Source organism: Macrosteles quadrilineatus, unplaced genomic scaffold (genome assembly GCF_028750875.1).
Source record: "Macrosteles quadrilineatus isolate MER2022 unplaced genomic scaffold, UCM_ALF_1.0 Scaffold_2__2_contigs__length_208266976, whole genome shotgun sequence".
In the NCBI taxonomy this organism is placed as follows: Eukaryota; Metazoa; Arthropoda; class Insecta; order Hemiptera; family Cicadellidae; genus Macrosteles; species Macrosteles quadrilineatus.
In genome coordinates, this window is record NW_026542595.1 from 207111732 (window position 1) to 207136980 (window position 25249).

Consider the following 25249-nt stretch of genomic DNA (forward strand, 5'->3'; position numbering starts at 1 on the left):
AATTGCTTTAGAAAGTTACTTTAACTACTTTAAAATATAAAATATTTTCCGGGGGAGGACCGCCAGACCTCCTTCTTATATTGGGGGTGTTCCAAGCCACCCGGGAGCCCCCCGTGACAAGATCCTAGAACCGCCACTGACCTGACCCCCCCCCCCCCCCGAAAGTCTGTCCTGGCTACGGCCATAGATAAATCATACTCCCTTTGTGTTGCTTAGTCTATGCTACGGCCTTGTATGTGGTTAATTAAGGGGGTTCAAAAATATATGACAACGACAAATTATATTCACATTTTTTATTAGGGTTCAATCCTTGTTTTTGAGGCAAAACGAATCTAATGTAACACATTTTGATCTTTAAAATATTATGGTTGTTTGAGATAGTTATTAGGTGAATAAAACTACTGATTTACAGTACACAAGTTAAATTTGTTGATTTTAGATATACTCCATAAAGAGTAATTTAGCTAACTGAAACAGGTGGCAGTTGCCGCAACAAAACAGATTTTCATTTGTCTGATTGGATTTTCACCTAAATCCATTTAAATATCACCTGTTGCTCGAATTCGAGCAATTGCGAAGTATTACAGGCGTTTTTTTTTTTTTTTAACTAATAACAGTAATAATTTCCGATGACTTTAAGATCGACTTTAAGATTATGGAAATACTCACGATGTAGCCTACATAAACAGTTCGATATAATCAAAATTTCTTGCAAATATCTAATCATTTTTCAAAAGCTGACCTTGTTTTTTAGTGTTTTCTACAAAATATTTCCCACTCATAGCCGCAATAGGTTGTCCTTATTAACGATTATAAATTATAAAAAATATTTCTTTTTTCTTCTACTTAGTGGTGTTATATGACTTTCCTATGTTTTCCTTTGTTTGCAAATCGGCTCTTTCAATGATTGTTCAAGAAATGCAGCACAGTTTTAATTCAGCTTTCTTTTTAGTACCTATATCAAAGCCACCTATGTCCAAGCTTTCTCGGTTGTTTCCATTGTAATATTTACGCGAACCCAAATTCAAATAGTAAATATTTCATTTAACCAAGTCAGTAAATGTTTGTAGCACACGTTTCCCTTAATTGCAACTAAAATATTAACAGCCATTAAGTTATCCAGCTGATCATAATGTAAATAATGTACATACCATGTCAATGTGCCACCCTGTCAGCGTAGGGTGACAGCCCCGACAAGCAGACAGGACGACAACCCACACCCACGCACGCTTGCGACAAGACGAGGCGCCTTCCCGACAATCTGCCATTACGACATTTTCGAGTGGAGAGTTGTCGTGTTTGTCCCCATCAACCTGCTATCACATCACACACACACACACACAGGTGACAAGGTGCCAACCCGACAGTGTGCTTCCATGATAACTCACCACAACACACGGTAAAGACCAATTCCATCCTGTCAAACTGTCACTAAAATGTTTGAGGTGGTGGTGGTGAGTTAAAACACAGCCACCTCTAGTTAAAACCAATGGTGATGAGTTACCAATTCTGTGAGACAGACAGTAGACAGTGGTGCACACTTAGGAGGCTGAAGAAGAATGAATGCAAGCATATCCTCCTCGAATACAAGGCCGCGGCATTGGTGTGTGGCATTGTCGTAACGGCATGTAATAACAGAAATGACAAGGTGTAAACAAGCGTTTTCGGTTTGCCGGGGCAGCGGTATTGTCACTGTTGTCTCGCCGCGGCCTTGTATTAGAGGAGGCTATGCAGGGAAGTGTATAGGAATTGAGCGAGAGTGAGATATTCTAATCTTTCTTCCAATTTCCTGTTCGACTGTCCCTCCCTTAGTCCCTAGTCCCTCCCCCATCTAGTCATCTAGTCCTTATGGGCTGGCTCGCTGGCTGGAATAAAATCGAAAATCGAATAGCCAATGTACGTCAGCTAGAGACGTAACGAACCACAGAAGAAGAAGAGCATCTCTATCCTCTATGTAATGAACAGACAAAGAGAAAAAGAAAAGACAAAACAAAACAACCTGTGTCCTTCCTTCCTGTCGTCCTGTCCTGTCGTCAGGCTGTCCTGTGTCCTGTTGGCTGTGGTGGTGAGGTGTGAGTGTGACATCAATTTTTGGTGTGATGTCGACTCGTTTCCGTTTGTAATTTGTATGTATAATCAAATTACATTAGAATTGGGGTACTACACTAACCTACGTGTCCAATCACAGTTTCTCTGCGTCAATAAGTATCTTTTCCTTTGATACAAATTTGTTAATGCCTAACTAGCAGTATCGAAGATGTAACTTGGGAAGCTATCCTACTAGACCTACAGTATGGAATGTGGAGCCATGTAACCAGTGGACCTAGGCCTAACTTATTTAACTTACGTAAGTAACACATTGTGGGCCCTTTTGCTTGTTTTGTACATAAGGACACAGAAAACATACTACTATTACAATGTTCAGTAGTGTTTTTAGTAGTAACTTATGTTTTCTGTGATAACGAACAAGTTGAACTTAAATATATCATCAAATTTTGCTTACCTATTTTGTTGTATTCAACCATCATGTTTATCTTTGTAAATTGGCTGCTGCCGTTGGAAATAAAATAAAATAAAATAAAATAAATATCCCTAGCAGTGGCCAATGTTAGAAGTGGGGAATGGCCAACCCATTTTGGCGATTTTGCAGACCTTTTTTTGAAAATTCGTAAAAATTCAACCGTACAAGTAAACCTAGCCAACCTCATATTCATTTTGTTCGGAAAGAACAGGAGAATCTAGAAATAGTAATATCATAATGATTTAGACAGTGTATTTTATCGATAAAGTGAAAAAAATAAAAAAATTAGAATTTTTTTTTTTGAAATTTCAAAAGCGGCCTTGGTATTTTTTTTCTACGGATTTCTTTATGGGAAATTCATTATATACATTTTGTAGAAAATCTAATTCCCTACATAGAAATATATAACATGTTAGGAAAATATTTTTTTTTTATAAGTTTTTGGGGCGAAATATAATGACAAACGGAGAACCGAAAAAATTGAGAACCGTACAGTGTTAGTTTATGTTGTAAAAAGTTCTATAATACATGTGTATACTAATAATGATATATACATGTTTGTAAAGCTAATGAAGTAAGGAATCAAAAAAAGTCATAAAGTTTATGGTAAAAATAATTTTTTACCTATAAACATACGTATATAAAATAATGTTTATATATTTTAGCGATTTCTCAAAAAACAAAATTCACAGTACTTAGTATACAACTTTTGTACCAAATTTTTTTACTTCAAACCAACATAATAATCTTGTAGTGTATTCAATTACCAACATAAAAATGTATAACATGTTAGAAATATTTTTTTTGTAGGTACGTAATAGGGACATAATAATACAATAACCGCAAAACCGCAAATAAGTGTAAACTATAGCCTACAGTGTTTGCTTGTGTTGTGAAACATTATGTAGGCTGATGATATGTAGCCTACATATTTGTAAAGCCAATGAAGTAAGGAATCCAAAAAAGTCATAAGTATGATGGTAAAAAGTTATTTTCACCTATGATTATGTAGGCCTATCAATTTGAGAACGTTTTGAATTTTTTGCGCATTTCGAGAAAATGGAGTGTACAGTATTTAGTAGCCTATATAATTTTTTACCAAATTTTTACACCCAAACCAATATAAACATGTTGTAGTGTATTCATTTACCTTTATAAAAATGTATAACACCTTGGGTAAATCATTATAACCCCTCTGAATGTCAGAATCGTCATTTTTGGACATGATGCTAACAAAATAGCCTACAGTAGTAGGCCTATTTAGTATAGGCTATAACTTTTTTACAAAATTGTTTACCCCCGAACCATTATAAACATGTTGTAGTGTATTCATTTACCTTTATAAAAATGTATAACACCTTGGGTATATCATTATATAGGTACAACAATCTCTGAATGTCAGAATCGTCATTTTAGGACATGATGCTAACAAAATACAACCTTTTATGAACACTATTCCACACAATTCAGTAATATTTATGCATGAAGATAACTGTTATACACACACACAACACTTCACTTACACTAACACTACGAACTAATAACATATTTAGTAATAAATCGCGGATAAAACTATTACGGCAACAACACAAACAAACAATGGCAATACAAGACAGCTGACAGACTGTGGCAGTAATGACTCACTTCCGTCGTCTACATCACTGTCTACATGCGAGCATACAGAAATAACCCTGAGTGCATGGCTGCCACTCTCTGAATCTAAATTTCTTCCTCTTCAAAATGATATACTATATGACTAGTAATAATAACTTTCACTGTATATAATTCGTATTTTCCATACTGTCACCAGACGACTGTTGGCCATTTGTTAGAAATTTCGAAAACAGCTGTTTTCATAAAATCGTACCGATTGTGCAATCAATATTTAGTTATAAATATCACTACCACAATGAAGATAAAATCAATGGCTATCCAGTGGTATCACCCGCAACATCCCAAGACGAAAATTACCCGAGCAGGGTAATGCCAAACAAGACGTGTTTTGCCAGTTCCCAAGTGTCGGCTGCAAAAGTCGTACCGCGCCAAAATTTCATTTGATTTCTAATCGTCGTGACATTGTTATTTACCTGCTACAGGGTTTGTTTATGTAATGAAATGAAAGTTCAGAATGTGATCTTTCGAATGGTATATATATTATTCTAATCTGAGTTGATTGTAAGTGTTTTTTTTACCGTTAAAAAAATTTCGGCCCATACCGTAACCAGACGACTTTGGCCATTCTAAGCATCAACGTCATACCGTAACCAGACGACGGTTGGCCACTGCTAGGGATATAGTTTGCAGACTAGGCCTAGGCCTAACAGAGTAATAAGGGAGGGGGCAACACTAATAGTGCAATATTTCGGTCACTTATGATAGTAAGTTAGCGTATCCAATTAGCTTAAGTAGGCTAAATTGGGATAACTTAGGATGTACCGGTAGGCTAATTGGCTGCACTTTACTTGGCGTCCTACACTCATTCGAATGAAAATATCGATCGATATATTGATTAATCGATTGCTTGTTCGATATATCGTTTGGTTAGTTAGGTAAGGTTAACCTAACCTAACTAACCAAACGATATATCGAATGAAAATATCGAATCGAAAAAAACAATCGAATGAGTGTAGGACGTCAAGTAAAGTGTAGCTGGCTAATTTGATGTCTAGCCTACTTAGTTTTTTTCACGATTAGGCCTAGGCCTAATCAAAAAATGTAATCAGTTTTTGTCGGAGAGATTCCTAAGTAGATGTACAATTAAATAATTAATATCAAGCTTCAGTTTCGTTGAGTTATTTCTTACAAGAATTCAATTTTATTAAAACCAACGGACTTTGACATCGTTTAGAAAACAGTAACTCAACTGCGATACATAAACGATTACATCAACATTCATTAAAATAAGTTTATTAAAAAATAAAATTAATAGAGAGTGTTAGGTCTCTATTAACCTTAGAAGTTAATAGAGACTATACCACTGCCACTTCAATAACAACATGATCGTCTCCTCATTTTAACCTTCAACGTCTGTTAAGTAAAGTGCCATAGTGCATAATCCCATAAGTTAAACTTAGTGCATAATTTCACAGTGCATACATTAATCCCATAGTGCATAATATCTAGGCGCACAATCCCACAGTGCTTTAAAGTGAAAACGTGCCTTAGTGCATAATTTCATCAGCAATAAACTAATAAAATTCTATTAGGGCCTACATGTATATTAAGGACACCCCAACAATAAGAGATTCCATGCTTGGTAACAATATTTTTTCTAGCCCTGCAAGCATTTAATAAATTGTTATTTTGTTATGTTTAAGTCACTATTTCAATAGCACAAAACAGTCTGTATGTAATATAAATTATCAACTCTGTTCACTTTAACCTAAACTTTACCTTCCTAATCTAATCTAACTTCAAAACACTTAACCCTCTGAGTGTTAAGCGTCGCGTACGGTAGGCTAATCGACGCACAACACACCTGCCGTGGTGTTACCGGTATGCGTCGCTTTTGCGACACACAAACATCGTTTACGGCAAAGGCTCTGGGACTGACTGAATCAGATTGAACTGGATCGAGATTGGTATCGTTGTTTTCGGCAGATTCTAAGCTTTCTCCTGATGTCTGTTTCTAGACGCTTTTCATTTTAGTTCCGAAAATAATGTAGCAGACAGATGACGTGCAAAACTGCATTAAGTCCTTTGAAGGTAAGGGGTGATTTGATAAGGTAAAGTTAAGGTTATAATGAATCGAGTTGTTAGTTAGGTTAAATGTTACCTACAGTCTGTTTTTGTACAATTAAATCCCTGAGAGAGAGAAAAACACCTAAAGTACGATACGTATGTAAGTACGAATATAGTACTTTACGGCTCATTATAACCTAAACTTTACCTTCCTCATATAACCTACTACAAAACACTTACGGTAATGCAGTCACGAATTCGCAAAAACTCGACCGACCACCCTGACATGCCTAAAAGAACTAGCCTACATGTAATTAGTCAGACAGTATTATCTACCGTAGGCTACCTATATCTCTAAAAAAATGAAGTTAATCAATGATGTTATTCTTCTCATCATCTAACTTTTGTTACTCTCTCCACTTAAGCACGGGTCACACTAGGCTGGCATCAGCGGCGAATTGAAAGAAGCTGTCAGCTTAATGTGACCTCAAAATTTGCAGCTGACACCACCAGCCGGCAAGTATTTGTCAGTGGCTGGCGAAGTCGGACATGTTCAACTTTTGGTTAGCAAGGCAGCAGTGACTTGTAATCACATGATCACTCACACTCGCTGACGCCAGCCAGCAGCGTAGTCTTAGTCCGACCACCTTTAGAAGCGTGCTATCGGCGACTAAAAGATAATTTTCCACTTGGTTTTACACAAAAGTACAACTGTCTAAATGTTTTTTCAATCAGTGGTTTAACTAATTTTAGCAATTCCTTAAATGTATATTCCATGATGGTTGGCCTCTGGATCGTTAAAATTAGCACTAATAAGGTTTAAATTACCTGGCTTCTGTCATCGATCCTCGGTAGTTTTATGAAATTACAGCTGTTTCATGCCTATCACTGGCACATCTTCAGGTTTGTTGAACGCCAGCTTCTTTATAAAACATCCCTCGGTGTTGACTTCGTCATGGTTACACAAAAAACATGTAGACATTAACACACACGAAAACACGCACGAAACATTTAAACATTAATTAAAGAATGACTGCGAAACGTGATGCGGCGCCGGTGATGGATAAGTCGCGACAGGTCAGTCGCGATTTTTTTTTTTAGTTGTAAAATTTTGGATAGGCCTACAACTAAGGTTAAAAAATAGAAACAACTTTATAAGGCCTAATGTTTTGTTATTGTTAACTTAAGTTATTACCTTAGCTACAAATGTATCAATTCGATGCTATAGAACCGAATTATTCTAATAGCCTATACTGGGTGAATTTTAAATGAGTTCCCCCCCTACTTTTTTCTACATTTCTTAAGATATCAACTTTGGACCACGTCAGATCATTGTAGTGTAGTAAGTACTTCATTTTGACAGGGTAAACATTTTTGGCCGCCATCTTGGATCCGCCATATTGGATACTACAGTTTTAGGCTAGTATTATACTAGGACGCTGGCGTCCGGGATGCTGGCATCCGAGAGGCTAGCGTCCCACCTCGAGCCGAAAAATGACGTGATTTGTGTTGGGATGCTAGCCTCTCGGAATGCCATTTTATTTCAATGTTCAGTCACTTTTTGTTTATATCTATTTAAATAACATTAGGTTTAACGAGTACCAAGGTTTGATGCTTTAAGGGGGCTAATAAAGCGTGTTTTTTAGTAAAATACTGTATTATTAGCTTAGTATAAAACAAATTGGCCAAGTTTAATCAAAATAAATCCATACACAAGAAAATTCCAACACTTAACAACATTTTCTATAAGAATAACATGGAAATTTTTAATATACTCTTTTTTTATTTTCTCCATAACTAATAACAGTACAAAAACACTTAAATATACTAAATTATTTGTTTTTAAGCTCATTAAAATTGTCTAGAGAGAAATTGTGAATTTTTTAGTTTTATGGGTCAAAAATGACAAACCCCTTTTTTTAGCACATAAAACCCCGTTCCCAAGGTATGTTCATGCTGGTTCGCGAACTCATTCGAATTTATCCCACCCATCACCTTAAAACCAAATTTCTTCAAAATAGAACAAAAGTTACTCCAGTTATCGCGTTTACAGACATATAGGCCTATATATATTATAATATTTAAATCTAAATGGATGGTGTTTTTGGCCTCTGGGGACATAAAAATGATAAAGTAAATCGGTCCCGGGCCTAGGTCTTACCATGCCACCTACGGTAATAACTTCGAGCTTTCGGTGGCTTTTTTTAGCATCCGACGCTAGCATCCATAGTATAATCGCCCCCATTTGATTTAATGCCCTGCTAGCGTCCCGGACGCTGGCCTCTCGGACGCCAGCGTCCTAGTATAATCCTAGCCTTACATTTGAAAAAAAACTTTTGTATCCAATATGGCGGGTCCAAGATGGCGGCCAAAAATGTTTACCCTGTCAAAATGAAGTACTTACTACACTACAATGATCTGACGTAGTCCGAAGTTGATATCTTAAGAAATGTAGAAAAAAGTAGGGGGGGAACCACAGCCACCTCTAATACAAGGCCGCGGCGAGTGAAAGCGGCAACGTCGCATCAGTGTCTTGGTGCGCGGTCGTCTTACCATTACAGTGAATGGAGGAGTCGCGTACCGACGTACATAATCGCGTTTCTACTACTTTTAATCATTATTAATGACATTAAACTTCTTACTACAGCATGCCAGATAGATGTGATGTGCCTGGATGCAAGAATAATTACGATAGCTCAATTAAAAATGAATAATACATACAGTGTTCTAAGATTCTACGTGATCCGCCGCGTTAGTAACAATTGCTTCCTGCTATGCTTCGATCAAATTAGACATCTTAAAACAATTCTCGTTTTTGTGTGAAACATTTTCACGAATATGAAATTAAATTTGTAAAAAAATTTAAGAATAAGACTTTGATTCGTGTAAATATACACGCGAGAAGCGAGTTTTAGGTATGAGCAAGCCGTACTATTTCCTTGTTTATTTGTCTATCTATTGATAAAAGCTGTTGTTAAGTGATTAAATAACTTAAATAACTAGCACTTCGAAGAAATAAACCGGTGTTTCTGTTTAGTAGGCCTACTAGTAAAAAATATGTACTACACTATCTAACAATTAAAGCATCATATTCTCCGACTCCAGTCTGAATGTTGATGTGATGAAACAATTCTATTAATATTGTGGAAAGCCATATGGAGGCCTAGCTTCTGAAATCGTTTACAAAATGAAAAACGTTTTGCTTAGTAATTATTCAAAGAAAATAAATTATTTATAGTCAGCATGCCTTCAAAATGAAAACTTAAAATTTTGTTGTCGCTAACTAATGTTTTTCTCAGGTAGACTAAAACGTAATATTCCTATTGAAAAATGAAAATTAATTTGATTCGAACAAATTGTTATATGTTAGTCTCTACAAATCCCAAAGTCTCTACAAATATTGAAGTGGCAATAAGTTAGTCAGTCCTACTGTATTACCATTACCATTCTTGGTATAGTAGCTTTATTTTGTAAAATTTAAGCACAGTCTGTCTAGTAGTTTTTACTATGTTGAATAACACATCAATAACACAATTAACAAAGGAAATATGTAAAGTCCATCTATTTCCACATTCATCGTACTTACAATACGATAAATGCAACCAAAAATATTATGTTTGTATATTTTTAGTTTTAGACATATTGTGGTATGTTGCAATTTTTCACTAAATAAACAACCTAGATTCCAATTTTGTCTATTTTACCATACCTTAAAATCTACTAAAATATGTTATTACGAATTTAAATACATTCATTCATTGATACAGAGCAGCAATACTCTCATTGATGTTCATAGCCTAGCGCGTGTGAAGACGGACGCAGAGGGGGGGTGATTGCGGCGTTGCCAGTTCGAACGTCGCGGCCTTGTGTTAGAGGTGGCTGTGGGGGAACTCATTTAAAATTCACCCTGTATAATATATGAAGGTGATTTCTACAAAACACTGCTCCTCTGTTAGTAATGGACGGATTTGTACAGTCGATGTGCCAAAATTAAGTATTTTTGTGTAGACGCCCCCTTTCACCAACTCCTGTAATAAAAGTCCTCGAGCTTTGCCCCACAGGCCATCAAAATCCCAATGTAGGCTATTTCTTATGAAGAAAAGATTTTGTTTAACAGACGAATAATTGTAATTAATTGCATACTAAAACAGCTGTTCATAGTACATTACACACAAGAGCGTTCCATTTCAGTTTCGATAACTGGAGTGGAGTGACTGATTACGTTATCATTGAGTTGAATTTTTTAAGTCATCGAAGATTATGACTGTTATTCGTTTTGAAATAACGCCTTTAATAATCCACTTTGCAACTGCTCAAATTCGAGCAACAGGTGCACTAGTAATCTATATATGTTGATAGGTATTTAATCCGATTATAATATATCGCAGGTTCTCTGGGGAACTGTACCCAATAATTATTCCCGAGAGAGTGACATGAAGAAAACCATAAGTCAAGTTAGGCCTAGTAATTGTATATCACCAGAAATAAGACATTGAGTTACCCTGAAATAATGTTCTACAAATTTCTTCGTTTAGGCAAAGGCAGAATTCTTATAGTGGCAGAAGCTAAAAACAAAAATTCAAAACATGTCCAAGATAGATCATCAAAATAAACATAAATAATTAACAACAACAACTGATAATTTAATATGGAGAATAGAGTAATTATATATTTTCTAAACTATTTTTTTCACTCCTGTCTTAATTTAACCTTTATTATAGATGTTTTAGAACAAAACGGTCATATTCTTCATAGGCAGTGTTCATTCACTGGGCAAGTCACCCTACTTCTTTTTTACTAATTCAACTCCCTAATCTTTGTTGTTATAAATACAGCTTAAATATGAACAGCTGTTTCATTAAAAAGTAGTAAAAAATTATTCATATGGCCATAATGTAAACAAATCCGGGGAGGGAATTTTTTATAGTCACAGGGGCGGAGCCCAAGGGAATTTCCAAATTTTTTTCTTTTTGATGGCACATCTACAGACCAAGGTCTTTCTTTAGACACCTCTACCAAGCTTCTACGCCCAGCCGTTTTCTCAAATTAGTGGAGACAAAGTTTCCAATTAAATATATAGATTCCCCCATGTTAACCTGATGGGAGAAAACCAGACTTTGATGGAATATCCTTCCAAAACTAATAAAGATTTCAAAAAATGAAAACCCCTGGCAAAACTACAGTTCAGGGACATTTTTTACACTTTAATCATCAAAATCGGTCTAAAAATGAGGTTGGAATTCTGTTCACAAAAATCTGCTTAGCGTAGCCGAGATCGTATTAGTGGGGTTCTACGGTACTGTTATTCATTTTTTGTTGCAAATATTTCTTGAAATGAATCAAATGATTTACTTAAATGTAGATATTCTTATACAATTCATGATCTTTGAGCTTGCAAAACTCAATGTTAACGATTATTTACAATCAATTCCTCATTACACTAATTTATACAAACAACAATGCAACAATACAATTCAGCTGATTGTTAATGAAGTAGGCCTACGTTGGAAGGAGGGCTGCCAACTCATGAGCTTTTCCCCGAACAGTGACTCCCTATGCTTGTAATTTAGATTGTGTTTCATAAAAAAACATGTACTGTATTTAAGCTGATCTACACATCAGCAACAACAGTTATCTCTACTACTGTCCCAGGTCTGACCTAGCCCACCAGCCAGTGACTGCCGGGCTCCTAGATTCTGGTGTAGGCACTAAATGATTCAAAAGCGAAACCTTTTTTTTTCAGTGTTAGGTCTTTATTCTGTGATAGTAAAAAAAAACTGAGTGGTTTTGTTAAATTACAGCCATATCTTGTCTTGTAGGTTGATTCAGCATTTATTTAAGTTATTCATTGACAAAGACCCTTTTTGCCTGCAAGTATATTGGCCAAATAGCATACAATTCAAATCCTAAAGATATAATATAAAATTTACAACAACAATAAAAAATCACAATAGGCCTATTTGTTCAAAGAAATGTGTGAATTAAGTTGTTGATTCTAAATTCAATTAGACCTACCTGGAGTCGTTACATTAGAATAATAACAATAACATTAACTTTCCAAATAATAGCACTTCAATTTTTTTAGGGATGCCTGTTTCAACTGACCTTGTGAGTTATTTGACCTAGGTCCGGTCCCGTTAGGGTCGGTTAAGAGGGGGTCTACTGTAATCATTTTTTTTTTAATAAAGCCATTTGAAATTGTTTTTATCTTGTTTGTAATCTGACGCTGCTTATCTAGTGGTAAATGAATAGAAAAGAATATAACATGAATAGTTTCAGCCGTTGGAACATATTCTCAGTGAAGTGTAATTCAATTCAGTTAGATTTGTTTTGAAATTGTAATTAATTTGGTAATCTTGGGTGATACAAGCACGGCATGGAGTAATGTCTGGAATGTTGATTCTATTAAGCCTGTGTAAGTATAATCATTAGGATTAATAAATAATTAAAAATAGGTAGCTGTTATGTTAAGATTAGTACGTAAATTCATTTATGAAAAGTGTTAAAACTTCTAAACAAAATGGTGAATATTTAGCATAAAAACATTTTTTAGCACAAGCTAAGTTTGGTCACCATGTTCAAGGCCCATTCTACACGAGCGTGAATTTCGGGACAGGACCGTCTCGTGACGGCGGGAAAATGTTGTGCAAACTACATGTAGCAGGATCCCTGTTACATCTAGTCCGCTTGAAACCCGTTGGGGGCCATTCTACTTGAGGCGGTTCAGATGCAGGACACAGTGGAGCTCGGTTTTATGCCTGTAGATCTCCAACTCCAGAAATTTGGACTAGTTATCCTTAATTATTTATTTCCTATATAACTTACTTAAACTTCAATGCATACAAAGTCGCTTTATCTCCAACAAATAATTTGCAATTTTAATTTTATGGAACGAATTATGGTTGTACTATTGTGATTATTCTTTGTATTTACTCTTCAATTACAAATGAATATCTATTGTAATTTATGTTAATAAATTAAATTTACTAAATGTCAAACACATTACTAACTTACTAGTTGACTGATTATTTTTATAGTTTAAACAAAAATACTTGTGACTAAAGGAATATAAAATGTTTGAGAAATGAAAACAAATTTAATGCTACATTCATGATCGAACATCACACCGGATCGTGTTACCCCGCACAACTGGACAGTATTATGTGAAGTTATCTGCTGCTGTGCGCGGTGATACCATTACGTGTAGGATGGCTGAATGGAATTCCCGACACGGGTCTGACACGGATGTCGATGTCAACTCAGCGCCCCTGCCTACCTGCGTCTATTCTCGTCGTGAATCCCGTTCGTGTAGACACCTCAATTTAACTCAATGGTCCCTGTCGATCGTGTGGCACCAAAGGGAAAATCCTGTTGCAGGTTTCCCGGTCGTGTAGAATGGGCCTAGAAAACTTCTCTACAAGGATCAGTAGATATTTTTACCTGGAAAAGGTTCTCTCATTAAAGTTTTGTAACAAGGTATTTTATTCCAGGTTTTATGACCAGTGCTACAAAAAATATAAAAGGAAAATATTAGAAACAACATCATGGCTAGTGGAAAAACGTGGGCCAACATTTGCACAGTATGTGGAAGACATGTAGAAATTCTCAACGGCGATTTTGCATTTTCCATGGAACTGCACAACCAATCACATAAATCACTAGATTATGTCAACAACTCTTTGGACGGAAACCTTAACCGCTCAATTGAAAAGATAGATAATGCTTCAAAACTGAATTTGAACTACTGTCACGATTGTAATGAAAGTTTTGAAATTATCAATAACAACTTCAGTTTATCTTTTCAACGACATGCTGAGAAACACAAAGGAGATAATACAGATGCTTTGTCAGATCATTCATCTACCTCTAGTAAAAAAACTAAGGGATCTCAAGAAGTGACAAAAGAGAAACAACAACCTCAGCCTGTGGTAACAAGTATGTTAGACGCCATCTTCCATACAATGCCTGAAGGTTTGAAGGCCCATCGCAGTTTCATTTCTGAAAAAGGTTGCAGTAAAGCTGTTTGCAACCTTTGTGAAATAATAATTGATCCCATTTTTAGCATGAGTGAACATTTGAAAACAAAGCAACATGAAGACAACACGATCTCAGTAATCAAAAGAATATTTAGTTCAGAGCTACACGAACAAATGGAGTTTATATCTTTTTATGGCTCAAATCTTTGTTGTAATTTATGCCGCTGTAAAATCGATCTCTGCTCTGATAACCTACATAAGACTGCAATGAGTATAGTCATTCACAATGCAGGGAAAGGTCACTCATGTCAAAGAACTAATGATGGCAATAGTACTGATAAAACTTTACTTATCATAAAAAGTCTTGCTCTCATGAACCCTATAATTAATGAAAACCAACATTTTATTGAACACAGCATGCATCCCTACTTCAAGTGTAAACCATGCGAAAAGCAACTTGCATATTGTGAGAATGATAAGGAGATGGCATCAAATTTTATTGCTCACTTTAATTCTTCAGCTCACACCAAACATCTGAGCGCTGTTTTGCTTTTGTCGAAATGGAGTGGTTTGAACATCCCTGGTAAAGAAAATCACAATTTTGCCGTAAAGAAACAAAATATTTACTGTTCAAGCTGCAATTGTAATATTGAAGCAAACCTTGATCAACTTCTGTCTCATGTCAGAATGAATTTTGTCATGCAAGAACCAGCGCAGTCTAATGCTGCTCAAAAGACTATGAATACACCTCATACTCAAACTGATTCGTCACAAAGTAAAATAAATATGAAAACTCAATCAGAAGAGATTATAAACAAGCCATCCTTGGCTCAACAAAATCAAATACCAAAAGTATCAGCCACAGTTAAAAGGTTAGTGATGAGTTTACCTGCTCAGTTTCAAAACATGGTTACAATGAATAAGAAAGGAGAGGCTGTGTGTTCAATCTGCAACTGCACAATTCCACCAACAACTTACAATATGACAACCCATTTTAATGGAAATAGTCACAAAAAGAAAGAAAATGAATCAAAATCGTCTGCTAGTAGGCCTAACAGTAATATAGCTGAGAAACTCAAAGGACTTCGTGGTCAAGAAAAGGTAACAACTAATCCAAACTCTGGCATTGAGTTTTATTCGCCATCCATTTATCATTCACGGTTAGCTGAAAATAAGAAGTACTTTGTTAGGTATAATGGTGAAGACAAGTACATCTGTGTTCTATGTGGGACTATTTTTCAAGAAGATGGAAACCTGCAAAGAAACATTCTGCTACATATTGACAATCAAGATCACTTGAACAAAATCCAGCTTAAACAGGAAATGTGTCAATTGTTACCCAGGCATAGCGACTGTTTGGTGAAGGAACTCTTTGATGTAATCCCCATGACCTTTCAAAAAGATTTGCAATATATCAAGGCACCAGAGGGGATGAATTTTATCTATTGTGAAATCTGCTACATTAGGATTTCAAGACACAAGAACTGTTTAATCGAACATCTTGAAGGTGGTTATCATAAATCATCAGTTGAGAGATTTGGAAAGATTCAACTAAAAAATGTAGTGGGAAAACCTACTATCGACCCAGAAGCTATATTTGAAGATCTTAAGAAGAACCATAAAGAAATCAAGAAAAATAGCAAGTACATATGCAAGACTAATGAGGATTATTTTTGTCAACTATGCAAAGCGGTAATAAAAGCTTCGTTTGACATTAATCTCCTCGAAGTAAACTTTTTGAGCCATTTTAATGGTAAGAAACACCTGAAGAATGTAGCCGGTGAGTTTAGTATGATGCTTGACAAAATGCAGATCGATAGCGAAATAGTGAGAAACAGTAGAAAATTCTTGGAGAAAAGAAATGATACCGTTATCTGTACATTATGCCCCTGTCAAATATCTATGTCTAATGCTGATCGCCTTAGACACAACCTAGAAGTCCATTTATCAGGCTCTGCGCACAAAAATAAGTTGGAATCTAAAGCAAGTATGCCATCTGCGTCTTCCCATCAGAATGCCGCAGCCTTCGATCAGCAATTGAAGAAGTTGGAGGACGTTATTGGAATGCTCTGGAAAGAGGGGAAATTCTGAATCTTGTATAAAAACTAAGTCAAACTCTTCTGGTTGTGTTAATTGCCAGTTATTTTACATGTTGATAAGGTAAACATATTTTGCTAATCACCCAGTACTACTACTGAAGTACTTACTATTCATTAACAATGCAACTAACTATTTAGCAGCGTGTATAAGTTTTGTAAGCTTTGAAAAAGTGTTTATTAGATCACATTTTTGTTTTGCTAGGCAGTAGAGAATACTCTGTTGTAAAATAAATTTTATGAATCAGTCAAATTATTAAGTAGCATATCAACAAATGTACAGAATGAAAATTTATCATATTGCAACATTTACAGAATTGTAACCATCTTTGACCTTCAAATCAAATCGTCACTGACTTTTCTTAGAAACTGCAAACATTTAATTGTTAACTTTAATAACAGTTAGTTGTAAAGTTTGTTGTTTTACAATGTAACTTAACTACCGATTAATACTATGGTACTTTCAAAACATCGGTTTGGAAACTCTTTTAATGTACATAACTTAAACTCTAATAATAGCAAAGATTTTCTTTAGCGATCCTTAATGGTACATAACAAAGAATCATTGTTATTCTAGGAAATTGTGCAACTCCTAATTTTAAACTTGTAAGATTTCTGTCTGGTCAAATTAGTATTGGTTTAAAATTATGCAAATCACATTCTACGGTAATTAGTTTAAGAAAATTATTTTTGTATTCTTTAATGTTACACACATATATATATATATATAAATTCATCAAGGATGTATTGTTAGATTTTTTCCAATTCAGTGTGTACTCGTAGACATGTAAAATTGGCCAGATTCTTGTGATTTGGAATCTCCTACGCTCAGGCCAGTTGAACAAATAAATAATAAAAAAATATACTGATTTTGCAATGCTTTAGGCCCAATACATCAAATGCAAAATATGAGATACCTATGTATAAACTAGACAAAGAGAACAAGGAAAGATACAATTCATTGAAAAAATTACAATGGGGGTTGATGTTGAAATTACTCTATTTTTCCAGGTCCTGTTCTGTGCAACAAACTAAGCTTAATTAAAGTATCACCATGGCAAGTTGTTCATCTTGGGTTAATAGCTGTCCAGAGTGCGGTAAGCAAATAGAAGTACTGAATGGCGACTTTGAATTTTCCATGAATTTACACAAACAATCACATATATCTCTTGAAGCAATCAATAGAAGTTTGGAGTGCCCTGAAGAAAACGTGTATAATACCTCATTACCAAAAGCAAAACGTTGCGACCAATGTAATAAGGACATCGAAATAATAAATAATGACATTATTTTATCATTTCAACTACATGTTCAAAACCACAAAATTCTAAAAAATTCAAATATTGAGAAGGATAATTCTAAAGAACCAAAAGGGAGGAAGGAGATTAGTTTTATCATCAAAAACATCTTTCATAATATGCCAAGTTTGCAAGCTCATGAAAGTTTCATATCAGAAAAGGATTGCAAAGCTTTTTGTAATCCCTGTGGATTAACTATTGAACCAGTAGGTGTGTCATCTGTTGCACTACACCTAAAAACTAAATTACATGAAGACAACACTATTTTTGTTATCAAGACTTTAATACCATCCGAGTTACAAGATCAAATGAATTTTATCTCTTTTTACGACTCCACTCTTGTTTGCAATCTGTGCAGTTGCAAAATAAATCTATGTTCAAATAACCTTCATAAAACAGTAGTTGATATTGTTGCACATAATGCTAGCCAAACCCATGCAAGAATGAAGAGTAATATCGGGCAGGCCAACAAGGCTGTAGTTATTCTACAAACTCTTGCACTGACTGATCCTCTCGTAAAAGAAAATATGAATATAATTGAATCTAAAATGAGTCCCTACTATTTGTGTAAACTGTGTGACGAAGCAATTTTGTACAGTGAAAATAACGTTGAACTATTGGACTGTTTTAAATCCCATTTAAACTCCCCTCGTCACAAACGGGCTTTGGAAGCTGTTAGTCTTTTGAAACAATGGAATGCTTTGAATATTGATGGGAATAAAAATCACAAGTTTGTAGTAGCAGGACAAACTATTCATTGTTTATCTTGTTCTGTGACTGTTGAGTCAAATATAGATAATTTGCATTCCCATGTTTTAACTAAGTCAGTGTTGTGTGAAGAAAGCCAATTTGACCCAGAGAATGTAAAACCATCAAATCTATCAAGTACACAGATAAATCTCAGGCTGGAGGAGAATCAAAAGGGACCACTAATACATGGCCACAACCACTTTAACAAACGCATTTACAATGTCAAAGATGTAATTTATAATACGGTTCTTAAAACAAATGTGTCTATTCTGTGGAGTGTTAAATATTTTGAAAGTCTTAATGACGGGTACAAATGCAAACTTTGTAATATTGAAGGGAAATTTGGAAAACTACCCTTAATAGAGGTGTTTGAGAAAAATATTACAATCCACATCAACGGTAAAAAACATCAGAAACAACTATTGAATGAGATTGAAAACATTCTGAAAATAGGACAACTTTCCAGCAAATACATCCAAGCTAATCACATGTTTTTGACAGCACAAAGTGGAAATGCTTTTTGTGCTTTGTGTACATGTATGATACCTCTAACAGATAGTGATGATACTTCTATTCAAAATGTAATCACACATCTTAAAGGTGCTGAACATAGTAAAAGAAGAGGATTGTCAGGTGATGGTCAGATTGCTTTTCTGCAAAGTATCACCAAAGTGTCCAGTAAAACAATTGAGAGCAAAAGTGCATCATCAGTTGGTTCAGTTGACAAACAAATTACTGATCTGCCAAGTACTACCAAAGTGCCCAGTAAAACAATTGAGAGCAAAAGTGCATTATCAGTTGGTTCAGTTGACAAACAAATTACTGATCTGCCAAGTACTACCAAAGTGCCCAGTAAAACAATTGAGAGCAAAAGTGCATTATCAGTTGGTTCAGTTGACAAACAAATTACTGATCTGCCAAGTACTACCAAAGTGCCCAGTAAAACAATTGAGAGAAAACGTGCATTATCAGTTGGTTCAGTTGACAAACAAATTACTGATCTGCCAAGTACTACCAAAGTGACCAGTCAAACAATTGAGAGCAAACGTGCATTATCAGTTGGTTCAGTTGACAAACAAATTACTGATCTGCCAAGTACTAACAAAGTGCCCAGTAAAACAATTGAGAGAAAACGTGCATTATCAGTTGGTTTACTTGACAAACAAATTACTGATCCGTCAAGTACTACCAAAGTGCCCAGTAAAACAATTGAGAGAAAACGTGCATTATCAGTTGGTTCAGTTGACAAACAAATTACTGATCTGCTAAGTACTACCAAAGTGACCAGTCAAACAATTGAGAGCAAACGTGCATTATCAGTTGGTTCAGTTGACAAACAAATTACTGGTCTGTTAAGTACTACCAAAGTGCCCAGTCAAACAACTGAGGGCGAAATTGCATCATCTCTTGGTCCAGCTGATCTGAAAATTGCCAAAGAAGAATTTAATCAGCTCCCACCAACATTAGCAGTGGACTTTGTGTTTTTGATGATTACCCTATCACTGGTTATCTATATTGTAGGCCAACTGTAAACTTTGTTTCTCTACCATCCATACCAAGTTTTTTTAAACACCTTTTGAAGACTTGCACAAAAAACCAACAGCTTAGGGTAGTTAACTCCTTTTAGTATCTGACGTTGTTATTAATGACAGAAATATTTAAGCGTTTGTAATAAATACTGCTTAGACCTACAACAATTTTTAATTATATTAGGCCTATCTGCTATAATGACTGATATTTGTGTTTATCAATGTGTACTATCCAACAAGGGCTTTCAAAAGTGCCTTACTTCACACTTACATGCTCGTTTTATATAATTATCATTGCACCAATCCTAAATATATTTTGTAAGGTAAGACCTATGTTAAAATGCAAAATCCAATAGGCCTAGTATTTAAGGGAAAGGAAAATTAATTAATACTACTATTTCTCAGGTTCTTCCATGTGGTTAAAATAAAATAAAACCTAGGTCTAATGATTTGTATATCGAAAAATTAGCTTTGGGATGTCTGAATTCAATCATCATTTTACAATTATGGTAATAAGGTATTTGTAAATATCACTCTTACTTTATTTGATTTTTACTTAAGTTAGTGGGATACTGTATTGTAACTTCATCTAACTTTTAAATCATAATTTTTTCTGTTCCAGTACTTCATGTATATTATTTGGTATTGGTATTTGTAATTACCTACATAAAGGCGGCTCCAGGTATGCGCCATTTGCCAAGCACTGAGCAGCAACTTGCCAAATCGCGAGTAGTGTGGATAAGTGTTTGTCTATTTGGCAAGGAGCAAACATTCTTGCTCGTGTTTTCCCATTCATTATCGGTATTTTTGCACACATCAAAGTGAATGAATATTTGCTATTCCTAAAACAAATAAAAAAAACTTAACAGTTGCTCGGGAAACAACACGTGTTTCGTTAATCGACGAATAGAAAGACAACTAGATCACCGAACATCAAATAATTTGTGCTTGGGGAATGGCGCATATCTGGAGCTGCCTTAACAAGGTTGTTTTTTAGCAATATTTTATTGAATTTACATCCGTCACAATTAATTGTTAACTCACTTCTTTCAATTTGATGTTATGTTTTACAATTTGGGTGTTGGTTTTATATGTTTTACTATTGAAAATAAAGTGTTGGACATTGATCATGTGTCTTGATAAAAACCAGTTAACAACAGTACTTGTACAATCTTATCTGTATATGTTAAAGTTAGTTAGGTACACAAATTTTGAGCAAACCGTTGGGTGCACACAAATCAGGCATTGAATAAATACCCCCGCCGCAGCAAACCTGCCGACTAAGCGAATTTCCATTAGTCTGAATTGGTTTTTTAATTAAATCTATTTAAATAACTTAAGGTTTAATGAGTACCTAGGTTTGCTGCTATAAGGAAACTAATCAATGTTTTTTTTTTTTTTGGAAAATATTAATAGCTAAGTATAAAATAAATAAATTTGCCCAGTTTGATCAAAATATATCCATAAACAAGCAAACAGCAACATTTTACAATATTCTCCATAAGAATAACATGAGAATTTTAAATTTAAAATTTTTTTAATTTTCTCCGTTACCAATTACCGTAAAAAAAACCCTTGATAAACTAAATTATTTGTTTTTTTAAGCTCTTTGAAAAGGTCTAGAGAGAAATTGGGAAATTTTGTGTTTTGAGGGTCAAAAATTTGAAAAACCATTTTTAACCCCATAAAACCCCCTGTAAAACCCCGTTCCCATGATCCGATCATGCTGGTTCGCAAACTCATTCAAGTTTATCCCGCATTACACCTTTAAACCAAATTTCATCAAAATTGGACAAAAATTAATCAAGTTATCGCGTTCACGGACGTATATATATATAAATCTATATATATATATATATAAAAATTTGAACGAATGGTGTTTTTGGCCTCTGGGGACAGCAAAATGAAAAAGTAAATCGGTCCCGGGCCTAGGTCTTACCGTGCCACCTACGGTAATAGCTACTTCCCTATAGGGAAATTCACTACAAGTCTTGATGAAAACTTTCCTGGAAACGATAAACCATATCCTAAGAGCACAAACCTAATTAAAGGCTTGTATTTAATCACATTTAAAACAGTTAATATGCAACAGCTGTTACATTTGTTTTTGTTTTTTATTGATTGTTTACTTTTTCCTGTGTTATAGATTCTTATTACAGATTTTCTATTTTTACATTAAAGTTATACGTTTTGATTCTGGCACACAACTGATTGGAAATACATAAACCAAAGAGATTTTTTATTAAAATAAGCAATAAGTATGATTGAGTTTTGTCCCTGAAATAATAGTAATGATAGTGAGCGTGCAACGGTTTTTTATAGTATATTTAAAGTCTGCGTTTTTAAGGTTCATAGTTCAAAAGGTTATAGTTGTCCATAACTATTTTAGTTTTTGGACATTTCCTACATCAAGTGTTTTGACTATACTACGTTTTGTTAGGTAATGAAACTCCTCCCATTTTCAAGTGTCAAACTATTATCTACATTTATTTACTTAACTACCCTATCTAACCTAACCTACCTAATGTTTTTTTTTTATAAATTGATGAAATTGTTTACATTACATAACCTAAAAAACAATTGAACAAAAACCTAACACAACCAAACACACAATAGAAACTACAATTAGTACCCAAATACACACACATACATTTACTTATCAGTACACAAGTATACTTATCAGTCCAATGCCTCCAATCTGATCTGAAAAGAAAACCACAACACACTCAGGGACACCACCATGCACATCCCACAAACCAAACTAATATGAAGTTAACAATAGTTATAGTCAGTTGAAAACAAGAGGGAGTATCTTTACCTCCCGAAACGTATCTTTGGCAAAACACTTAGCGTAGGAAAATTGTATAAATTAAAATTAAATTCATTTAAAAAGCCCCATTATTCTCTTTTGTATTGTCATTTTGTTGCAAAGCACTGGCAGAGCAACTGGTTTATTTTGCATACAAACTGTAATGAGTGTATTGGTAACTAATGTAATAGCTGCTTTTTTAAAAAACTGGCCAGTTTTTCTTATAGATTCGTTGTGCAAGGTTGTATCAAGGATTTGTGCCAACTATTCTTTGACACAAAATAAATAACCCAGAACTCAACAAACAATAGATTTTGCATTGAATCTGATAGTGTCTACACCAGAATCTAGGCGCACTGCTGTTGCTGGCTGGTGAGTTAGGCCATAAGTGTGCACACATTGTTGCCATCAGCTTATCGACACACACACATATGAATGGATGGTGTTTTTGGCCTCTTGGAACATCACAAAAAAAGTAACTAAAATCGGTCCTGGGTCCAGGTCGAGACCTACGGTAATATCTTATTCCCTATTTGAAAATTGGCTATAAAGGATTTTACACTCACACAGTAATACAGTCATAGTTCATTTGATAAGTTCAAACATTACTCCCTTAGTAGATTTCTCATCCTTATGGATCAGCTGAAGATAATTTTATTGTTAGTTCTGTCTGGTGCACTGTAGGGATTGTGTTTTTTTTTACAATTTGTTTCTTGTTATTTCAGTAATTTAGAACCTCATTTAACCTAATAAATTTATCTAATCATAAAAACTTGTTTCCTCGTTACATAACAGCTTGGTAATATAAATGCTTTGTCAAGCACAAATAATAAAACGAACCCTAAAATAATAGATACAAAATTTCTTTGAAACTAACGAGCTTCAAAATTTACCATGGGGTGAGAAATCTACTACACAGCTCTTAATATCACACACAATATGATTATGAAAGTTTACAGAGTTGTAGAGAACCTATTTTACAAACAATCATACTGTGATATGTCTGAGAAGCCAAGCGATTATGGTGATCACCCTAAAATGTGAAAATTACTGGTTTGATTATGAACATGGATGCTTGGTCTTTGGAATAAATCAATTATATCATTTGACAAAAGGTTGACGTTACTAAGAAAAGGGCTTGGACCTTACACTTACAATTACGTAAAAACTCCACTGAAACAAATTTTGCCTGTATTAACATTTTTATTAAGTTCTACTTAATAATGAGGACCTTGATAGGATGCTCACCTCTGAGTTTGGCTTAGACTTTCAGTTAATTTTGTTGTATGGTCCTCTCATGACACTCAAAACAAGATACTTAGGCAGGCAACCAGCACAAACAACAAAATATACATTAAGATAATACCATAGACTAACCAACCACAAGTAGACTTCTCATCCCATTGTAAATTTTGAAGCTCGTTTTCATGTCTAGTTCATGTACGCCACACTGGGCGCTAGTGTCGACGAAATTTTGTTTCTATTATTTTAGGGTTAATTTCTTGATTTGTGCTTTACTGTTTGATTAAATAGCTAGGGGACAATATATTGTTTATGATTAGATCGTATTATTTGGTTAATCGAGGTTTTAAATGACTGTATTAACGGGAAACAAATTGTAAACAAAACACGACCTCTACATAAACCGTACAGAACTAACAATAAAATTGTCTTCAGCTGTTCCATTAGGATGAGAAATCTACTAAGATAGTATGTTTTATCAATGATAATACTGGATACATCACTATTAGATATTTATTAAAAATTCTACATCCTCTAATATATATAGTGTTCCTCAGACTGCTTTGGAGAACTTGTAAGGAAATTATAATTCTACCTTAAAACTAACAACGTAAATTTGCAAAACAGTTATTTGTTTACTTTGATAAAAAAAGGCCAATTACTGTTGATACAGAGGGATATGCAATTGTCTTCAACCTAGACTATTTGAATGTTAGGATGGGTACATTTTCAAGGACACCCCTACAACTTAAGCCCAAAGTATAAATCTCACTTTGGGAAGCTGCTTGTTCTGTTGGGTTTGCCCTGAAACACCTGGTCAAAAGGAACTATAGTTCGGCCGCTTAGAAAACGACCTGCGCGCTAATGCTAAACCAATGCTGGAGGAGGTCGCTTTCTAAGCGGCCGACCTATAGTCTCTGTTCCACCAGGTTAACCGGTTCCTTTTCCGGTCGGTACTCATACTATAGTGCAGGTTTTCATCCTACTCAAGGCTGCTGAGGTAAACACAAAACAGTTTTTTTCAAAAGTGCAGATACAGTATGTGGTTATGCTTCTGAGAACCAAATACAACCTTTGCTGCAGTCTTTGAATCCTGTCCATTGCCTCATTTCTGATGCCATTTCCCTAAGTATGCATCAATAAAGCACTGAAAAGGAATTTTTGAAGCAGCTTTAATTTAGTTGTATTTAGCAAAAAGATTTAACATTTCAGACTTGCAGTCCATCCAAAGCCAGCTAGGAAACGCAAGTGATATGATGAATGAATGTTGAGACCTCTGTTCAGTATAACACTTAATGTCCTGGCAGTGTTGCTCATTCACCCTTGCAATAGCTCGATCAATTGAAT

At 34.9% G+C, this 25249-nt stretch overlaps 1 protein-coding gene across 10 annotated transcripts in view; it reads left to right on the plus strand.

Annotated features, from left to right (window-relative positions):
• Positions 1 to 2008: 2008 nt before the first annotated feature.
• Positions 2009 to 25249, plus strand: part of LOC128988037 (uncharacterized) — a 54776-nt gene continuing 31535 nt past the window's right edge. For 2 of the 10 annotated variants that reach the window (XR_008490322.1, XR_008490323.1), the window contains exons 1-2: positions 2009 to 2347; positions 13693 to 17371. Coding sequence is in view for 2 of the 10 variants with exons in the window: in XM_054409212.1 (XP_054265187.1) it covers positions 17329 to 19854 (2526 nt within the window). In the remaining 8 variants the exon portion in view is untranslated. Of the gene's footprint in view, positions 2348 to 13692; positions 20969 to 25249 lie in introns of those variants that run through there. The other 8 variants (XM_054409214.1, XM_054409210.1, XR_008490324.1 and 5 more) reach the window with 7 other exon arrangements.